General features: G+C 39.5%; 1 protein-coding gene across 3 annotated transcripts in view; it reads right to left on the minus strand.

Annotated features, from left to right (window-relative positions):
• TPK1 (thiamin pyrophosphokinase 1) overlaps positions 1-22876 on the minus strand; it is a 311682-nt gene that overhangs the window by 126664 nt on the left and 162142 nt on the right. For all 3 annotated transcript variants that reach the window (XM_048297771.1, XM_048297761.1, XM_048297782.1), the window contains one exon: positions 2335-2430. In XM_048297771.1, the coding sequence (XP_048153728.1) occupies positions 2335-2430 (96 nt within the window). The remainder of the gene's footprint in view (positions 1-2334; positions 2431-22876) is intronic.

Consider the following 22876-nt stretch of genomic DNA (forward strand, 5'->3'; position numbering starts at 1 on the left):
ACATTTTTATGGCAGAATGTTACCCATAAAGAAACCTAAATTAATTGCAAGTTTAGGTATTTAAAGAGGCTAAAATTTCAGAAGAGCCAAGAGGTTGTATCCATAAACCAAGGACAGTGTATTTTGCAAGCGCTAGGAATTTCTGTGTCTTTTGGGGACCAGACATCAAGCTATTCTGTGCTTTATCAGGGCATTCTGAAGAACCACCGAACCTCTTACTAAAGAATTATATCCAATGCTTCTGAACAAAGGGAAAATTAGAAACCGAACTGGTAAGTTATAGAGTTGTGATAGTTTTGTCTTACAATTGCTTAAGTTTTTCATATTATCTCCCTAAGTGAAGTCAATGACTTCTTCAAATTTCTTACATCAGAGAATGCAGAAGACCAAAAGTAGAAATGCATGATGCTTTATCTACTGTGCATGAATCAGCTGATAGCATCTTATTATGTCTTATGGAACAGGCACAGCAAACAAGAAGCAGCTAGGATTTAATGAACATGGTGCTTAGTTCTAGAAAATTTATCTGTGCTACTTCTTGCAGCTCTGAAAAACTCAGATTGTATTTAAAGCACATCTCTTACATGTAACAGCATAAAATTATAACTGAACTGAAATCATCGGTTTAGTGTATTGATATGAATGCTACACAAGTACTGAAATTATACTCAGGCTTGTACTTTACCAAATATCCTCAAAAATTACAATGTGGTATCCTTTAGCAACTTAACACGGCTTTACTGTGAGAATGATCACAGATCTCAAACTTTTACAAATAGACTACTTATTGTTGAAACACACTTGTTGTAGCTGTCATGTTCCCATTGCTCTTATTTTAACCACACATTGATTATTCATTATAAAGCCTCTTGTAATAGCTTAAAAAAACTCCCTCTCTAGCAATAGCTGGGATTGGATAATGAACTGAATCCAGGAAACATTTATGTACTTCTTAATTGTAAGGGCATTTCTATTAAGAGGAAAGCACCTTACCTGCCATATTCAAAACAAATCCTAGGCATAGGTGGCTCATCTACTCCAATGGCACTCATTATCATTACTGTCCTAGATGGAAAGACACCCCTCTGAGCTCTTGTGACGATAAATTATAGGGGGAAAGAAAATAAACTGTTGTATAAAGAGTTTCCTGGCTCACAGCCAGACAGATAAGAGAAGTGTATGGTGAAAGCATCCTGTACCCTGATGAACACCAGCATTGTATTGAGACGCAATTGCAGATGGGCATTGTGCAACAGCACTGCAAAGTGTCCCGTGGACATTTATTTTCTTTAGAAGAACAAGAAATTTTAAAACAGCTTAAGCAGAAACTGGTTAATTTTTTTATCAGCCTGGAGTGAGAAGTGAAGAAGGAGAGAAGGGTACTGGCATTTCTACCCCTTGCTGCTTTGTTGGAGTACAGTGATCTCATGAAAGCAGGCAACTTTCTTATCTTGCTACAATGAAAATGGGAAAAGAGGAGGTTTACACATCTTTTTCCATGTTGTGCTGTTGTTTTAATTTTCTTACACGCCTCTTGTCCTCACTGTGGGTAAGGGATGCAGCAGCTGGTCCCTCTCTTCACCCATACACGTAGAGAAGAAGAGAGAGGTCAGCTCTTAGGAATGACTGCTCCATCGGGAGGAGAAGGCATCAATCCCAGGAGCGCCATCTGCTGCCGACTCATTACATTTGAAATTCCCAAGGAGTTTTAACTGCGCATCTCAGAGACAAAACAAGTGGGCCTCCGAAACGAAACTGTGGAAGGGGAGAGGGAATGTTGCCTCCCTTGTCTTTCCAATGAAATGAGATGGACAACTCCATAAGGCTTCTTTTAAGTTTAGTGCACTGGTTGCTCTACAAAATCTCTCTTTGCTTCCAGGGGAACATTTTGCAGAAGGAGGTATTGCTTACCATTTGAAATGTTGGTAGGATAAGATTTCCCCTCTCCATTTCACCTTTGGAAAGGGAGAGAAAGGGGATGAACATCAAGGCTTAGTGTGCCAAGACTTGAAAATATATTTGGGTGCTGAAGTGGGATTCTTGCTTTGAACACCAGCCACAACAGCTCTTCTGCACTTTGGGTAGTTCATTAACAGAAATCAATACAAGCTGCCTTCTAAGAAAGCCAACACTTGTTCATCGACACACTTTGTAATTCCTTTTAGCAGAAGCATCAATGCTTACAAGGTGTGCACTAAATTATGGCAAAACTGCAGAATGTCAAGGCTACTGAAAATAGTTTCATTTCAGTGCAAACTTAAAAGATAAATCTAAATATAGTGAGAAAAAGAGTAACTTCTAAGAAACAGAGAAAAAAAAATGTGTTGTCTTTACCTGGAGGCCCTTCTTCTCTATCTTCTTCTGGAGTATTTGAAGGCACTTTGTGAAATCTGTGAGGTCCTGATCCATGGTCTCAATTAACTCACATCCCTAGTGAAGAAGCAACAAAACAGAGAGAGAGAATAAAGAAAAAAAAGTCAGTAAATTTTTAATTTTGAGAACTAATGATGTCTTTGGTGAAATTAACTGCAGACAACCACTCAGAGTCTCTGCATGGAGATGCAGAATTAAGTAAAAGACCCTTACAGAGCCCAAAGACTGTAGGTCCCAGCTGAACTACTTACTATGAACCAGCTGTTTGATAGGTCCAGGAGTATATATTCAAAGCCCATTGAGTACATTTGTGAGTTTGGATAAGCGTGTTTTACAATGCTCTGCTGGATGGACAAGTTCTGCTGTAGTGAGCGCCGGGTGATCAGTAACTTTCAGGAAAATGACTGTCCTCTCTGGTGCTGCACTTACTATGTCTCTGCTACATACATTCAAACCTGTATAAATGTGAGCATCCAAAAGTGTTCAAGCATCCCAGAAACAGTGCAGCTGTACTGCAGTTAATTTAAAGTGATCCAACAACAACTTCCTTTCAGTGGGGTATTATGGCTTAGAACATGTTAGAGAAGAGGAGGAGTTCAGATTTCTTAACTGAGAGATAAAGCAATTCCTAAACCTCTGATAAAAAGCTGAGTAAGGAAAAGTGAAGTGTATCTACCGCATAAAGTCACTATTCAAAGAGGTTGAAAGAATAAAAGATACCCAATACAGCATTGTGAATTAAAATAAGAATCATACACATTAGATTTAGAAGTTCCCTCTCCTACCACTTCAAGGTCCCCTTAAAAGCCTCCTAGCTTTGTCTTACTTGACAGATTTTATGTTTCTGCTATACACAATAACAACTGATAAGAGAAAAGCATTCAGAATACAGAATCTTTGTATGTGTGCCTCTGTATATAAAGTACATTACTCTGCTACATGAGAAAAAAAACCCAAACAACAAAGCCAACATAAAAATGTTAAAGTTGTCTTTACCTTGGTGGTAAAAATAAAGGTACAGTAGACAAAACTTCCCAGATTAGTGAAGGCATGAAGTATACTGAATTGCATGCAACAAAGTAACAAGCCTCCAATAGGAAGACATACACTACCACTGAAATGCTTCCCCACACAGCCAGAATGCATATAAAACCAAATAAAGTCATCAGGCAGTAGGGAATTTGGATGAAGCAGAAGAGAAAAGAGGGAAGATAATAACATGTTTTTCTATTATACTTCTCACCTCAAAAACTTCTGAAAGAAAACTGGACAAAAGTAGCAGCCTTTCTGAGACCTGAAATATTTTTTCAAGTAGTAATAATAGGCTTTCCAAGATGAAGGATCATGTAGCTGCAACAGCACATGTAATCAGAGATCTCTGCTGCAGAAGTGATGCTGCTTCCCCTGCAAAGAGGTGAGGGAAAAGGTAGTTGGGTTCTGCACTCAGTGCTAAGCACGAAACTCTTTGAAGAGCTGCCATATAGCCACTCTTCTCTAGGAAAGGCTGAAATGTAAAATTGGCAGGAGGAGAAGTGACACAGGCCATCTGGAGCCTGTAATGACCATGTGAATTTGGCAACACCAGTCAGAGACACCCAGTGAGCCCAGGAAAGGTACAGGGTTGTTCAGTCCCACTCAGAAAAGCTTACAGTCAGATCTGAAAACTACTGAAGGGAACTTGTTTATCAAAGCCACTCTAAATGCAAAGGTGTCTCATTCACTAAGGATGGGGTGCTGATCTCAGACAGTGTTGATATCAGCACTGATAGTGGGAAGAGAGACCAAGCTGTGAGAAACTGTGAACAGACAGGACCTCCTCAGTCTTCTCAGACAGCCTCTGAGCAGCTTGAGAACATGACAGATGAAGACTAAATCAGTGATTGGGACAGCTACTGCTGAGTATGGGAGAAGACACAACCTCAGTTGCTGGCTCTTAAATTAGCAGTAGAGAAGTCAAGCCTTTTATCTTTTGCCAGGGCCATTCCTTGGCTTCACAGCATTGGCAGAAGTAAGTGGTTTATAGGTACCAATTTATAAATGAAAATTTAACCCCCACTTTCCCTCAGTACTTTGAAAGACTCCTTCCTGCAGTCATTAACAAGCCTGATCTTCTTGAACAGGCAGGTTTGTCAGCAGAAGGTAGGCTGCAATTCTACTTTCCACACAGGGAAGATCAAGGTGTCAGGGTTTTTATTTTTATTTTTTTAATGATGATCTATGTTAAGATAACATTATAATTTATTATTTTATGCTACTATTAGAAACATTTATTTGAGTTTAATTCTTGCCTAGCTTCTCAGGATATTCTTTGACAAAAAATTATTCTAGAGGAAGTGCAAGGTACTACCAAGGCAAGATAACATTAGCATGGTGATTGGAGAGCACTGAAGGTCATTTAGCATAGCTCCAGAAGAAAGCTGTGATGCACCACACATAGACAACATATGTTCAGCCCTGCTACTGTCTTCTGTGCATATTCACAATAAAAGGTCTCAAACACATATCACTGGAATGCAAAGTAAATATGTGAATGGGATGTCAAACGCACAGTTCATTAAAGGCAGCTTACTGTACCTGTGAGTACAGAAAGAGGGTACTGCGGCTCATAAGTGCCTGGAACTGTTTAATCACTGCCTGTACCTTTAATGCTTTACACAAGTACTGCTGTAGATCATCATACCAAAAAATGCTGATAGGGTACTACCATTTAAGCCACCACTTTCTTCAAATTAAACTGTGATTTCTCATTCTCTTTCCACATCAAACAGATAACCAGCTGTAGAATTGGCAGAGATTTTAGTACTGCTCCTTTTGCCACAATGTCAAAGAGACTGGCATGGTCAGACTGAACTGGGGGAGGGGACAAGCAGCAAAACTGGAATCTTCCTGCATCCTCTTTACGGCCTTGCTGAAATTAATGTCTGTGCAATTCATGTTCACTGATGGTATAAGAGCCTCAGATAAATCTGTTGCTCCTGACATATCAAGTGCAATATTTTATGCCACAGAATTGGATGACAATTGTAATGCAGTTCTTTTCAACCTTCACCACATTATTCTGGAATGACAAAAATCTTCAAGACAGAGCTATCCAATGCAGTCAGAGTTTAATGAAAGGACAGTATAACAATGGCAAGATAGGCAATAACACTTGTAGTTTATAGATACCTGCTCAACTTAGTAACATTAACCTTTGGTAAAAAAGTTAAAAAGCCAAACAAATTTAACATTAGGAAAGGTTCGAAAAATCAATACCACACAGCAGGAAGGAAAACAATAGATTGCATCTGATGACGATATAGCTTTGCTGAATGATAGGATGAGGCACAGAGTATGAGGCTTTTGCTGTTCTGTCTTATTATAGCAGCTATGGGAGCCACATTGTTAAAGAAGGAGGAGTGTGTCAGACACATGTAATCAGATTATTGAACCCTATATTTCAGACAGACACTGAATTTAGACAGGCACTGAAATGTCAATCTGAACATCTCAGCATTTCTTCCATTTTTAGAAATGTTACACATCACAGCATGTTCTGTGTTTGCAGAAAGCAGTGTGTAGTTGCCTATTTTCCCATGTTCTTCTTAATCTTTTATTAAGACAATGTAATATTTTTTCTTTCTGTAATCTTTCTGAGCATGAGAGCATAATTAGAACAGAATACATAAAATATCCTAATGTGTACTCTGTCTCCCAGGTCTTCCTATGGCAAACCATTTGAGACTATCTTTTGAAGCCTGTGTCTGGCTGTGCTCAGTGGGTGCACTGGTGACATTCAGTTCAGTCCTTTAACAATTCCTGAGCAGAGAAGCTCAATTTTGAGCTATCAATCTCAAACAGATGTGCTTATGTATAGTGTTAATGGCATGCATTCCCAAGCAAAAAAGAGGAGAAAGGAGACAGCCTGTAGAGCCTCTCAAAATCACAGCATAGACTAATAAATTTTAAGAAACCTATATAAATTAAATGTTATCTCTAAACACTCTCCTTCCCATAGGCTTCACCTGCACAAACAGTAATGTACTCACTTTATCCTAATATTTCACTAACCAACAGAGTAAGAGCTATAGATTCTCAGAACTATTCCATTTGGGAAGGACTTTTCAAAGTCAGCTGGTCCAATTCTCTTGCTAAGAGTATATTAGTTTTGCTCAGGTTTGTCAAGGCCCTTTCCAGTCCAGGTTTAGCTGGAAAGGGAGTCACATCTCTCAGAATGGAGATGCCACTTCCCTGGGCAACCTCTTCCAGTGCTTGACCACTCTCGTGAAATTTTCTTTCCCAGTGTCAGACTGGGATCTCTTGTATTGCAAATTGTGGTTGTTGCTTCTTTTCCTATCTCAAGGAACAATCTCTTTCTGTTTTCTCTCTGACCTCCCATTAGGAAGTTTAAGACAGCGATTTGATCTGCTGCTCACCTTTTCTTCTGGAGGTTTGAACAAGACAGTTTACATCTGCCTTTTCTCACATGTCATGTGTTCTAGACTTCCCTAAAATGTATTTCCCTCACTTGTACTATATTGGCATGCAGTATTTCCACCTCAGAGAGCCTGAAGACGTCATTTAAGAGCAAGGAGGCAGAGGGTTCTCAGTTCTCTCTTCCTTTTAATGTAAATTTCTGGCCACAGGGAATTTTGTTTGGCCCCTCTGATATCCTCTTTCTCTTTTGCCCTCTCAGAGAACAACTCTAACCTTCACATTCCTCATACACTAGCTGCAGCCACATGAAAGTTTTGACCTCCCCAACATTTTCATATGCAAATGTGAAGCAGACAAGCATTTACATTCTGAATTGGACTCAAGGCAATTGATACTGAAAAACAGCTCTAGGAAAAAGCATACATGGATTGAAGCAAAGTACTGCTCTGTGTACAGAAAGATGAACAGAAACGGACTGCAGGTCTTGGACCAGGCCTAGCAAAGAAGATAAATACATGTGGATGCATAACCCTACAAGTTTAGCAGACAGACATTATGTTCTACTGCCTTGTCTGTAATAGGAAGGTGGTTTTGTGAGGCCAGAGCATTCAATCAGTATCAGAAAGAAGAAAAAAAAAAACAGTTGGGGAAAATTTGTTTGCAGAGATGGCAGAAACACAGAAAATGGTCATTTTTACTGTTGACCCAGTATTCCACAGCTGATCCAAAACACCCTCTACCAGAATCAAAACCAAGTCTAGCATGGGATAAAGATGAGGCAGGCTAGAATGTCACAGGAGGCTTCTGAAAATGTTTAAATATACAGGACTGTAGAGAGACAGACAGAATAAGAACCTCCAACTTGAGCTACTTACAGCCATAAGAGCTGCACAGATTTCCTACAGGTGGTAATTTGCTGGCGATTGATTTAGTATGATGGCATGGCTGGCTTATCTCTATGAATTACAACCAGCAGGATTTTAGTGAATTGAAGCCTTTTGCATTTGGGGAGTAGGGTGCAAGTAAGGAAGGCAAAGCAGTTAAGTTCACTGACTTCTTTTGGGAACTTCAAATACTGTTGAATAAAAGTGTTGAACAGCTTCTCTTTAACTCAGTTTAATTGTATGAATTGTCTTTTCACTTTTGAAGTGGAGAACAAACCAAGCATGTGCAATTGGTGAAAATTATTTTGGATATTTAAATAGCCAAAATAATTAATTAAGTAAAATTAATTTTCTTTTAATTTTTGGACTCAAATTTGGGTGACTGTCTGGCATCAGTACAAAACTAATACTGTATGGATTGCTTGGCCCTCAGTTCTAGGGTTAATGATGTTGTCACTCATCCAATTGCACATTAAGTGATGGTGCCATTCAGATTGACTAAAATGATTTATTAATCATGTTGAAGCATATGCTCTGAAAGCCAAATAACTGAAATTTACATTTGGGTGAAAGCTCCATTACTGAAAAGCAAACCAAGAATGTTCAAGCTTGACCATCACTTTTCATCTTATATAACAACACTTGATTTATTAAGCAAGTACTATCTGGTGGCAGGAAACAAAACCAGTAAATATATGTAAACATATGCACAGTTCCACAACCCAGAAGCTACATGAACTTGTCAAATTTGACAAGCATTTAAAACAAACAAACAAACAAAAAAGCGCTCTGGAGTTGAAACTGACTGCAACAGCTGCAACCTCTCCTCCCTTTCCCTATTTCTATTTTGATATGATCTTTTCACAGTAAATAAAATGTTTCCTGTTTTTGTTTTTAATGAGGCAGCATGTGGCTTCTGGTGGAGGATTTTTTTTTAAATCATACATTTTATGTTGAGATAATAGCAATGAAAGAGTTCGTCTGCATTAATTAGGTTGCCCCCTTTCAAAAGAAAAGTCTATTGTACATGAAATAGCAATTACTTAAAATTAACAAAATATGAGTCTGTTGAGTTGGTATTGGACCAATACCAAAGAGAGCCAGCACACCTTCTTGGCCAGCTATTAGATACTAGAAAGCGAAATCCAAATGTTTTTAAATCTAAAAAATCAAATGCAAGCAATCTGCTCCCCTGCTACAAATTAAAAAAAAAAACAAAAAAACAAAACAAACAAACCCTACAAGCAAACAAAAACCAAACAGCAAATTAATGTTCCATTTGCTGGAAAAACTCCTAGTATTTATCTGTACTGGAGCAAATTCTTCTTCTGATGTATTAACTTTGGTAAATGAAAGCAAACAAATACTCACAGGTCAGAAAGTGCAGTAATACACACATCACTGCAATGCCTTTATCAGAAGGCCACTAACATATTTTTAAACTTTTAAATAACCAAGCAGAAAAGTAAGAGTGTTGCGCGAGAAAGGTCTGTCAGGAGTTACAGTCTCGTATTAAACCCATATCTCTCCATACCCATTTCTGGCATTTAAACAGTAGACCTACTTTTGTACATCCCTGTGCAACCCAAACATGTTATTTTTTCAATCTGATGATTAAAACAGCATAGTACAGCAGTGACAGCCACCTGCTATTTTTGGATCTTCTCTGAAATTTCCCTTATGTGCCCTTCCTTGTCTGAAAAACAAAGGTTCAGAGAGAGGAGTTTTAATTGATGGTCAGGCTCTCTCTGTAATCAGCACTGTGAAAAGCTTTTGCCTACCAAGATGTTTAGGCCCTTTGGATCCGAATCTAGTGATGGGTCTGATTACGGTGCCTTGCTTTTCTTGGAAAATAACTTGAAAACAGGAATTGCCACTCTGTGTGCATTTATCTACAAAAATATGAGGTAGCTCGTGGAAGGGAAATCAGAGTGGCGGAATTGCACCAGGGTCTAACAGGAGGGAAGCATGTGCCACTGACTGTAGACAGCAAGAGCCACTACCTAGTTGTGTTGACCCCAGTCTTTTTTACTGACTTACATGCACTTTGAACCCAGACAAAGAACTGTATCATTTTCAAAAATGAAGTAATTACACTTAAACACATACTAAAATCATCTTTGGCACTCACATCGGTGCAAATAAGAGTCAAGCACTCTTCTGAAATAAAGCAAGAAAGATAAAAGCTGCCTTAACCACAAATCCTATCTGTGCCTCACAAAGCTGAAGAAATAGAGCATGCAGTATTCCTTGCAATTCAACCATTTGAGCTGGAAGGGAATGAGAGAGGCCATCTACATTTCAAATATCCCACACCAATTAATTTGCAGTAACCAAACAGGTTTTTATTTTGGCTTTTGTGATTTTCTTGTTGTTGCGGTGGTGGGGTTTTGTTTGTTGTGTTTTTTTTTTTTTTTTTTTTTTTTTTTTTTAATTAAAAAGACTTCAGGTTAACAACTCTTGCTTTTTATCACATAGGATGACAGACACTCCGAAGAACTAAAGTTAACAAGCAGACACTGTATTTGAATCGACTTCAGTTTCCAGACTAATTGCCAATTCTCAAGAACATCTCAAGGTAAGAAAAACAAGGACAACACAGAAAGGCTTGTACTGGGTTTTTTTCGAAGATCTGGGCTGACAAATTTTAGGCATCCTAAACACTATCTTAACATGTTCCTTTGCCAGCAGCCAAGGAACCCAAGAGCACTGTGACTGTGAAAAATGCACAGAAAATAGCCAGAGATGTTAACTTGGATGGCATAAAATTCCCTGCAAGGCATTTCTAATCATTAATCTTATTTAAATATATATGACTAGTACACCTAGTCCTCTCTTGCATTTGGACAGATTTTATGCAACAGAATTTTTCTTCCTTAGCTAGTATTTCCCAGTATGTCCTTAGTTTCAGAGATATGTAACTGCTCTGAAAAGAATTTGGATTGTGAGAGTAGAGCTGCATTTGAAATATTGATTACTGGACAGATTTTATTGAGATCAGCTCCAAACGTGTGCTAAGGTTATTTTTACACAACTCTGTCTACAAGCACAAGATGAGTACAAAGGGATTTGAAGATTTTGATTACCTGAAGACAGCAAATTGAAAGGAGAAATATCCTCTTATTGTGGATAAAACTCCAAAAACTGTGTTATCAATACAATTCAGTAGGTCTTTTTTGCTTTTTGGTATTGGGATGTTAATGAAAATAGCAAAATTAGTCTCAAGACTGATTCTTCAGGTAAGACACTGATTACTTCCCACTGCTTGTTAGTTTTCTTATGAACTGCTGCCTGCCTTTAATTTGTGTCTTAAGTTCTAACTTGGCAGGTATGTGACTAGATAATACTCTTTTTTTACCTTCTTATTGTTCTGTCTGACAGTTTCTAAAACCTCTCAGCCTCAGTGTAAGAGCTGTATGTCACGAGGAATAGAAGAAACTTTCTGTGGGGAGAGTTTATTCACTGTCTATAATGCCCCATTGTTTCAGGATCATTTAATATGGATCAAAAGGAGAATGCCAGACTATACAAACCCTCAGCACAATGCAGGTTAGCTTCTGTGTTCCACATTTTAAATGATATGCCTGTGCTCTCTTCCTCCAGTTTTCCTTTCCAGTCATATTTCTCCTTCCCAATGAAGGGAATGGATAATTTGAACTTACAGAGATCTCTCTTGCTTTCTCCAGGCAGATCATCTAGGACAGGCAGATCATGTAACACTTCGAATATGTGCTGGTGCCTGAGAGAGGCAGGAGCTTTACATTGCTGAAAACTGGGTATCTCCCCACACTGCTACACCCGGTCTACATCCTGCTTACATATTTACAGGATACCAGAAACAGTAAGGCAGAATGAAGCAAATATTTGTTGTTATCCATACATACTCCATGTTAACTACAGGCAGAAAATGAACACATAAAACAGGTGTTGTTTTTGGGAACTAATTGGAGGAAAGTTCCTAGCCATACCTCAACAGCTTCACATTAGAAATAATAATGTTGCAAAGAGTGCCAAACTCAAAGGCACATTGCCATTCATTTAGCTATATCTTCTGTACTGAAGAGAATTTTATGGCTCCAAGAATTAGAAAGGCTGCATAGGTTTTGAAAATGCCCAGTCTTAATGTAGACTAGTGAAAACAGGTTTCACAACTCAAAATAAAATTAAATTGTTCAGTATTTTAACAAATGATGTTGCAAGGCTAACAGCAATGAAAAAAAATAACAATAATAATTATAATAACAACAGCAGCAGCAACAATCACCGCTCAGCTTTACAATCCTTTTCCATCAAAGATCACCAAATTATCTGGGAGCAATGAACAGAAATAATTGACATGCTGACATTTTGACAGACATAGGGAAAAGCTTGGGAAATTAAAGCACTGCCCAGCAGAGCAGTTCTGACTTCATCACTAGCAAGTGTTCCACTGAATATGAACACATTTCCAAGTGAAATTCAGGCTATTTGCTATATTTCCACACAACTGAGGTCGATTCTTGAGTAATAATAGGTCACACATCATATTCACGCAGTACCTGCATTTTTTATTTGTGGAGGATTTCAAATCTCAATTGAAAAGTGAAATTGCTGAACAAACGTTCAATCCTTAGATCTGAGAGCACTTGATTACTTGTTCAGTTGGACACCAGTTTTATCTTCAAGGCCTGCTTTTCAATAAGCAAAGATTGCAGGTTTAAAAACAGAGAATACCTTGAAACTGGGCTGTATATGCTTTTCCCCCGTCTCTCTTTTCCACATGAAATATAAACAACTGCTCAGGGGACTATTCAACTAGAAATCAGAAAATCCAAGCTTATTGTACTGAAAATACTTCCATAACACTTGACATGCTTCAAGCTTTTAAGAGGTAACAAATATGACATCAAATAAAATAAATAACATACATCCAACTAACTGCAATTACTCTGCAAGTAATACAGAGCTTTGCAGCACAAGATCTTGCATTGGTATACCCTAGGTCTCTCCTAGTGGGATATTCCTTTGCTTTATATAGCAACAGTGATTTGTTAAGTGTCACTTCTGGCTCTTCTTACAGATAGCTGTGATCCCTGGCAAAAGCAAGCTAACACAGCATAATAGGTACAAGCATTACAAAGGCACTATATAGTCAACTTCTTGTTCCAACAGGTGTCTGTTCAGAACCCACTCCACTAACCATCCCGTGAGCATTGATCACAGTCCACTGGACAGGCTATTCATTAAAGGGATAATTCAGAGAACAACAGAATGTTCATCTCCAGAAAACAGGGGTCCCACTGATGTTTATTAATGCTTTAGGATATTCCTAAAGTGAATTACACTGAACTGAAACTGTATGAAAAATCAGATCCCATGATCTTCCCCTACATGACTGAGAACAGGATTTGGCCTCCTGCATCTTCTGTCGACAAAGGGCAATCGAACTGTCAGGGCATATTCATAACACAAAATGCAAGCCACAGCCATCTGTGCAAATTTTGTGGAATTAGTTTGCAGGAACTGAATGTGGAAAAAAGGCTGAGTGTCATATTGTGCTAGAACAGAAATGCAAGTGCCAAAAGGAGCTGGGTGCATACACAGGGGCAGACTGGCCTAACAGACTACCTGGAATATACAAGGATGCAAGACATTTCCTTGACTACTGCCTAGACAAAGCATAAGGCTCCAGAACACCCAGCTGTGCTTTGACCTTCTCATCAGCTACACAGGCTAACACGATTGCTGAGTGAACCTGACCAACACTCACTGATACCAGTACTCAAGACAGTAAGGCACAGTATAAAATTTCCCTAACACACTACTCTAACACATAATCACATCTCTAGGGATCTGGGAGCTTCTCCTACTCTGCTTTCCTTTGTTCTACCCATACTCTATTTTAAACTACTGCTGTTAGAAAGAAAAGCAAAAAAATATCAAGACCTGCTTGTGCATTTCCATCAGAGATCTAAAAAAAGCTTTGTAGTAGTGTGGTTCAAAATATCCATTACTTACTTATTTTCCTTCTGTGAGATAAAAATTAGGAGAAAGCAAAGCAGGCACAAAACTTAAAAGAATATAAAGTTTATTAACAGACCTAAAAGAAAGAAAAAAAATTAGACCAAACCTTCAGAACACTTCTCCTCCCCCCACCTTTCTCCCTTCTCCCACTGACAATGTAGAAAGACAACCCTTGAGATTTTCAGTCAGTTTACCACCTCTATAATAATCTTTTTCAGTTCACTTAGGGAGAGGAGTCTCTCTTGCTCATGCTGCGGAGGCATCTCCACAAGAAACAATTCTCTCATGGCTTCAATGTCACAGCATGACAGCTGCCCGGGTGGGTTCTCTGCTTGCATGTAAAAGTCTCTTCCCTTAACTTACAGCTTTCCCCACAACTGTTTTTGAGGGTCCAATCTTGAGCTACTGGGGTACCATTTTAAGGACGAGCTGTTCAGAAGCAAAGGTTCTCTTCACCCATCTCTGGAAGCATCTTCATCTCTAGGAACAGAGGTCTTCTCCTTCCCTGGGGGCAAGGGTCCTCATCACTTTAATTTTTCTCTGTTCAAGCTTCTCATCAAATCATAGCTACTTCAACATTTGCTTATTTCAGCACAAGTACTTTTGCTCACAATTGCAGGTTGAACGCTCCATCCCCCCATGCTTTTATGATACTACAATGGATACTCTGATGCATCATAGTCCACCATAGCTTTACAACAGAATTTCAGCTTCTAGGCTTGAAGCATCTCCTCTTTCTCCTCTCTCAGGGTTTCAGCTCTTCCTTCTTCACTGACTTTGGTGTCTTTATGGTGTTTTCTTCACTTGCCTTCACCCTTCCCTTTCCTCTGACCTGGGAGAGGATTGATGTCTGCAGGCTTCAGCTGTTCTGGAGGAAATTTACAACACTAAAAGGGTTAATGTCACCCGGGCCCTGCAGCTGGAATTCGCTTATCACTGTTGGTCACATGATCTTTGCCGGGCAGCGGCCTCAGATGAATCTTCAGCAGCACTGGAGGCGGGGGGAGCCGGGCCGCGCTGCCTGCACGGAGCAGGGCTGCGGGGCTGGCCCGCACTGAGGGGCTGCGGGTGGAACAGGGCCCCACGGCTCCAGGATGGCTGTCTCCCAGCCAGCCTGGGCTGAGCAGGGCCCGGCCCGGCTGGGCTGCACCGCAGGCCCCCCAGTTACCTGTCCAAAAGCTGGAAGCAAGAGAGAGCTTTCCCGGGGTTTGTTCATTCTTAAATGTGGATCACAGAGGCGTGTCAAGCTTCCTAAGAGACTTAAAAAACTTGTCAATATCCAAAGTAGTCAGTTGATTGGTTCTGTCGGGTCATAGAGGAAGCTGTAAGCATCTCTTTGCAAGAGAATCACTTCCGTGGCTGATAGAAAACTAAACTATGCTAAACCATGACAAGCTTACAGCTTCAAAAAGCTGTGAGAAGATGCATCAGAAGCTTAGCAAGGCTATATGTGCACATTTTGAAGGGGCAATTTTAAATTTTTGTTTTAGCTCAATCAATTCTTCCAAACATATTATTTTCACTAAACTGTGGCTGAATGATAAGTTTGAAGCAGATCCACATGGAGATAGCAAGACATGAAGATACAGAGTCCCCCAAATTCTGAAGTTTTCAGAGTATTTGTCCCCTTACTAGCTGATGTTTGTAGAAAATGGTTATGTCTTTACCATAGCCAGTGCTGGGACTGGAAACTGTCGTGGACCTAACCAAGATTTAGTGGGCAACAGAGCTCAGCCTAGGCTGTACCTGAAAGCCTCAGTCGTCTCTGATGGGTCTAAACAGGTCTAAATACTGCCACTGCTCCTGGAAGGCCAATTAGCTGGTTCAGAACTAGGAAGGTTGACCTAGTTCACTGCAAGGCAGGTTATGTCTGCACTGAGCAGGCACAGAACAGCCCTACGAGCAAATCAATGCCACACCTTATTCTACCATTCGAAAAGCTCTCTGTGTTTAAGGCACAGCAGCCTTAAACAGTGATAAATATTAGAGACAGCCCCTTATCCCATTCCGTTACATATTTGTCAGACGCTTCTGAAGGTGTGAGGACAGTTGCAAGGAAAACTCTTCCTAACATTCTCCAGGGATGGATTTGCTGTGAGAAGGCAATATATATACCCTAATCAGATGATAAAATATGGAGATTAAACTAACTTTTAAGTTATCCTGTCCACGCTTCTAAAGAAAAAGTTTTTCTCCATTCTTTCTCAAGTGGTGTGTTCAGTTTAACTAAAAGATTTTTCAAAGCCTCAGAAGTTTTACTTCTTTACAGAAAAAAAAAAGTACCCCACCACAACTGATCTCTCTAGGTATTTTTCCTGATATTTACTAAAAAGTCTAGGTATTTTTCCTGATATTTACTAAAAAGTCTTTTATTCAGCCATATCCCTCTTTGCACACAGGCATTACATAAGTGTATCTCCTCAGTCCATGTGATGCCCAGTTACACTCGATCTCTTTCCTAATCTTCCTTCAAACTCATGTTTTAAAATCCCTAGCATCCACACAAAACACAAAGGTAAAGCAAATACACAAGCAATACCTTCTATACAAAAAGCAGCCTTTCTCTACTGACAAAAGGCATTAGAGCTGCTTTCCTTTCTGCAGGAACTCATTGTGCTTTTCCTTATATAATGGAATGGCAATCCTGTGCCTGAATTGGACCACAAAAATTATTTGTTAAGAGGCTTTGCTTTCAAGCTGCAGATCATATTCTAAAATGTCAACAGATTACAGTACATTCAGACACTTAATAGTTTTTCCTTATACATGGAAAAACTCACCCAACACCTTTCATTCTATATCTAATTAGTAGACATCCACACACAGCTTATGTAGACAATGCCCTACTTCTACGACACCTTGCAGTCTGCAGCCTTATAATCCCCATCCAAAACATTCACAAGGAAACTGTCTTGAGATCAAGGCACCAACAACAACATTGATCAAGTAAGGGTTCAGCCACTCATGCTGCCATGAGAATGTGGTGTGACCTGGGCAAGTAGTCAGTGACATTTGGGCACTAAATGGTTCCTAGCTTCTGTGGGTGTCAGGCTTGATTTTGGCCTCTTTTCACCTCAGTTCACCAAGGTCTGGTCTCTCTCCATCTCAGTCTTGCAAATTTTGGTCTATCTCAGTCCTGCAAGTGTGCAATAAATCAATACTTCTGTCATGAAAAAAAGTGAATAAGCACTCAGAGGCAACCTATGGCACATACATGTAGAGTGGCCACTTCCTAATCGGATAAACAACTACTTAAGGCAAACATCTCCCTCTTCTCCACTATTTTTTAAGACAGAGCCATGCATCTGTGCTTTCCCTACACTAAAATTCTTTAAATATTTAGTCTCTTTACCCTGACTTTTACAAAAAGAAGTTAGTCTAAAAAGGTGGCAGTCATCATCTGTTCTGCCTCCTCATTTTAGCTATCATAGAAGCTTTTCCTTCCTTTGGAAATTAACAAACTAAGCACTCTAGAATTACATGCTGCATCAAGTAAAAATAAAAATACCACAACAGAGGAAGTATGCAACATAGTTATTTCTTCATTTGAATGAATCACATTGGAGATACACAGTGGAAATTATCTGGCAGCAGATTTAAAGCAAAAGCTGAGCTTTTTTGATTGAACTATATTATTACTAACTAAAAGAAGACAGTTATTTAATACCTTCTTGATGTTAACTTCACAAACTATTGTTACATTTCCAGACATTGTATGTGGTCAGTATTTCTACTCCCTAGGTACTTTAACTCTTTTCAACTTTTGTGCATGTAATACAAATGAAATTCAAATCAGCAGCTTTCAGTCAGACCTATTTTTTTGAATGTGGCAGTCTAATACTAAAATTGGTATTTGAATGCAGTCTAGTGGAACATAAAATACATTGTTTTTAATGGATTCACTGGAAAAAACTAAAACCACTGTGATCATTCAAATTATGATTAAGCAAGTGAAGATTTGGTTAGATTGTTAGAATGGAAGTAGAAGAGATCAACCACAGATTTAGGTAAGACTATAGCATTAAGAAAAACTGTGTTCAGTGTGTTTTGCAAAAGACCACAACACCTCTCTTCTGATGGTAGAGCATTTTCCTTTATTCTCAACAAGCTCATCCAACATTTAGCTAATATTAAACCTCAGGCAGTGTTATAGTACCAGACGTTTTAATTAATGACTTATTTGTTCCTAATAATTTGGCTGAGGGTGAACAGAACTCATTTTTAAAGGAGCCAGGATTATCACGTGTAAGAAGAAATAGTAGGTCACTGTAAATAACATCTGCACACTTACTGTAAATCATTTCGGTGACAGAAGGTACTGCCATGCAGTCTGATTAACATCACCAATGAAGCACAGCCAATTTTGATATGTTTGTATGACAGATTGCTGTTATTAGCCAACATTAGAATGTTTGATGTAGTTGCATAGGGCTCTCAGCCCCCAAACTCCTCGTTTTGTATTCTCAAAAAAGCATCTCTGTAAAAAAATTAAATTGACACAAGAAACAGAGATGAGGATTTTATTTCACTTGCATCATGTAAAGTTCAACTTCAAGCCACATCTTGTGTAACTCATCTTGAAAATCAAATTCTTGTGCCATACTCTGAATGACTGCCTTCATCACCGGGGTCTGCAATCAGAACTCAACCAACACCTATGCTTTGCATGATGCAACATTGAACTGAGCCCTTCTCCTGCTGAGCTGGAATAACTAAGAGCAAGATCTTCCTTTGCTTCAGGAATATATTCCATTTTCTCCAGCCGGAGAATGCCTCTCCCTTCCCTGCTACAGAAGCAGAGCCGCTGGGCACAACACAGGGGAGTGTGTATCTGTGTCCTTCAACACAAAACCACTTTGAAGAGTTTGCCCGTTTTTTTTTTCCTTTCTCTTGGACCCAGTTTTAAAGGCACAGAAAGGCACAGGATTCATGTCTGGGCGTAGAGCAGGCGATAAGGGATGCACATCATAAAGTCACCCCAAGACACTAACAAAGTAGCTTTTCTTTATGTACAGATCATTGAAAGGAGGGTGCAGTAATTCTGGTCCCATTCTGTCACTGGTTGTAAGCCAACAGTGATGTAAGGTGCAGGTTCTAGTCTGGGAGACAGGAGGCATCCATGAAAGACTTTCCATGAAAGGCATTCCTTGAAAGACTGGCTTAGACTTGAGGGCCAAAGAACTATATTTCAAGGAATTCAGCTGCTTCTTTCTGAAGACATGGAAGATTAGAAACAGTGTTTTTAAATAAAGAACTTGGGAGTCAATAAGCAGACAATAGTTACATGCACTGGAAGGCATTGCTGTGCAGACTTTCCTAGGGCTGGCAAAGCAGGGGACATAACCAAGAAAGTCAAGTAGTACAGGCAGTACGAGTCCTTAATACTACAGCTGGATTTGCTACCAAGATTTGCATCATTCCATATTCATCTTCCACTTCATTTTTCATGGTATCTCACCTGCTTTGAATAAATAATGAACTATTGCCTCAGATACTTATTTTTGCATACTTCTCAGTAAGAGTCCTGCAAGCGCTCCCAATCACTGTACAGCCCATCTCTGAGAAGGCTGATATACTGCCTGCTTCTCTTACACAAATTCCTTTTCTTTAAAAGCTGTGAACCTAATAGCTATTTCATACTGAGCCCCCTATTGCCCTGGAAATTTCCAGTGACTCAGACAGAAGTAAATGATCTGAGCGAATATTCTTGCCGCATCACCCAGCTTTTGCTTTTCCCTCTTCTGTTCCAAATATTCAATTATTTGATTCCCTGTGTTTTAACTCACTAACTACTTTCCTAGATTTCTAGCTCAGAAGAGGAAAAAAGGCAGTATAAAACACAAATTGTTAGGAAAGTAGCAACCTATGTAATACTTCCCAATGATGGTCTTTCCCTACTCACTAACAGCCCATTTTTATTCTGCCTAATTTAGCTTTTCTGCCTAAGCCTTCTGGCCAAGGGCTGCAGCAGACAGGATCCACCCTGTGTCAGTACCTCAGCCCTCCAGCCAGACTGTGGCAAAGGCCAGCCCCTTTGTTGACAACTACATTCCAAAGCAAAACAAACCATCATTGAAAGCCATACTCTGTCCTGGCTTCCAGCTGAAAGGTGTCCTTCCAGCCATGTTTCTGAGTTTCCCATGTTGGTGCCTCTTGGCCTGACAAGTGACTGGAATAACCTGGGTTTCCACTGCCGGCTTGCTCTGTCCCTGACAGCAGGAGAGTCATCCATCCTCACAATTAGCTCTGAAACATGACAATGCTTTTTAACACTTGGAAGATGCCTCCAATCTCTGCCTTGGCTTAAGAAGAGATGACTGGATGGAGCAGACAGCCAGATGCTGATTAGTCTGGTATTGAAGCTGCATATCCCAGTACAAGGAGGGGGAAAGGGAAGAACACAAATAGGCACATACACTCTATCGAAGCCCTTAGGATCTCCTTTACTCAGTTTTCCAGTGACTGTGAAAGAACATCAATGTGTGAATTGAACCTTAAGAAGCACTCAATGAGGCACACAAGTGGTAACAATGCAGGGAAGGCAGAGTGCTTGACCAGTCTCTGTAAACCTCTTCATAAGCCATCTTGTAGTCAAGGGAAATCAGAGCCTTCACCTGTATGAGTGAGGAAGAGGGGAGAGGCAGGGAACAAAACCTAAACATATGGGACTCACAGGTACTGTGACACCACAAATGATTACAAAAGCATCATACATTTGACTCCTGAAGTGCAGGATGCACAACAAAATCAATAAAGCAAAAGGGATGAGGGAAACAAAGTATTCAGAAACACATGGACATGGATCAATGAGTTAATAAATTGGCCTTGCAATGTTGGACAAAGGTTATTTGCAAGGCATCTCTGATAAACTGAAATACTAGTGAGAATCTGCATTTCCTTTAATTGTGCCTTATCCCTAAACTAACATCATCCCTTCCTCTGCTACTGATTTTTCTTGGGCCATCCTTTTCCTATACAGAGATGCAAAGTAGCACTGACAAGATTAAATCAAGCACCTGCTTTTAAGTAAGCTATTAGTAACACTCTAGGGAGGCAGGGGCCGGGGAGTATAAACACTGTCTGTTTGACTGTAGTACAACAGTAGCTTTTCTTGCTCAGTAGTTCACTACAGAGATGGCTTTTCTGGGTGAAGAATTAGTCACAGCAGATCTTATTACTTCCCATACTACAGAGTGATAAAGATGACTAGTGGAATAATTACATTATGCTATAATTACATATAGTAACCACTTGTCAAGGGCACGGCAATGCTCTGGAAGTACTTTGAATTCTAAACACTCTGTGTTTCTCAGGCAGCTGTTAAGGGCTTTCCTTTATTAAAAATTCCAAGCCTATGACTTATCAGCATATGAAAAGTGAAACCCAAGTGCACAAGCAGTGATCCCTCCACAACAGCTCTGTGGAGAAGTGTTCCAGAGACCTTTGCACCATTCTCAGGGTTGGGAGCACCCTGGGTCGTGCTGCAGAGGCATTCAGGTCAATCAGGATAAAGACATCCCAGGGGACTCCTCTTCAGGGTGGGCTCAAAGTTGGAAAGGCAGCAGAGGCTGGGAAGGAGACAGGAGGAAAGACACGGCGTCATAGTATCTTTGAGGGAATTTAGACAGAAGCACTGCAACCTGCAATTCAACCAGAAACCAGATACATCAGACAGATTTGGTTCTGGAACCAGCATGGGAAGGAAACGTTATATTTGATTGGGTAGAAATAAAAAGAAACAAAAGGTAAAAATCAGTATTTCTGTCATTGTTTTTCTTATCCTCCTTACGACCTCTTTAAGCAAGTCCTGTCTTAGTTAAGGAAAACCAATTCCCTCTTTTTGCACTGTGTTTCTACAGTGGAGAAAAGTTAACATCAATTATAAACAGTATTAAAATATCAGTCACAACTACAGGCTTGTAACCCACTCCATAACCACAAACTGGACATTTGATGTGGAAGCTGCTTGATATAGAAGGATGCAAGAGAGCAGATAAAAATCTGCATCTATTTACACCAAAGATGCATCTCCACTTAATTTTGAGTACAGTCCTCTCAGGATATTTATCCAGACTAATCAGACTAACGTATCTATGGACTGTCCTGTATGATGGATTGTCTGAATTTCTTACCTAACATTTGCATGAAATGCGGTGGCTTGTTTGTCTGGAGGTCAAACAGGAGATTTGATCTGAAATTTTGTTTGCACTTTCTGTAGTTCAGAGACACAACTGTTTGAAGTTCCTCTGAAAACCACACATTCACTGTAGCAGTTGCTCACCTGGATTGGTACACATAGCTAAGTGAAAAGTAAACTTCAGCTCTGTAAGCATGAAGATTCTTATTTTCCTTGAAAAACATAGTGTTATGCCTTGCAATGTGCATATCAGCAGTTAGGAAAATGCAGGACAAATAATTACAAAGAAAAAATAGTGTACAGTTTAAAATTGTCAGTTTATTGAATATATAGAAAACAATGCCTAAGATCTGAATCTATGAATCAGATATATATTGATGCAAAAATTAGGACATACTGCTTTTTCCCTATTATTTTTAGCTTTTGCTGCGTTCTTTAGAAATCACCAAGAGAATCATAACATGGTTTGGGTTGGAAGGGACCTTAATGACCATCTAGCTCCAACTCCTCCATCACAGGCAGGGACACCTCCCATTACAGCAGGTTGCTCAAAGTCTTGTCCAACCTGGCCTTTAACACTTTCAGGGATGAGGCATCCACAACTTCTTTGGACAACCTATTCCGGTGCTTCACCACCTTCACAGAAAAGAATTTCTTCCCAATATCTAATCTAAACCTGCCCTCTTTAAAGCCATTACTCTTGTCCTATCCATATGTGCCCTTGTGAAACTCTCCCTCTGGAGAGGAATTTTTTATTTTGGACTCTCCAGAGGCCTGTCTGATTTGGGGGGAAAAAATCCTGGAACAGTATTAGTGGCAACAATCAACTCAATATGCCAATACTGAAGAAGGAATGTTGATATCAAGATTCAAATTAGGCCCATTCTTAAACCATATTTTTAAACCATATTTTTAAACAAGATTTAGTCTATCAATTGTCAAACTTACCAATAAAGTCGTTAAAATTAACTACAAGCTCTTTCCACAACAGATGCAAATCACATCAGGTCACATTGAACTGGTTATTAAAAACATGCAGAAGAAAAATAACCCAATGATAGTA

The sequence above is a fragment of the Corvus hawaiiensis genome, chromosome 1 (genome assembly GCF_020740725.1).
Source record: "Corvus hawaiiensis isolate bCorHaw1 chromosome 1, bCorHaw1.pri.cur, whole genome shotgun sequence".
Lineage (NCBI taxonomy): Eukaryota > Metazoa > Chordata > Aves > Passeriformes > Corvidae > Corvus > Corvus hawaiiensis.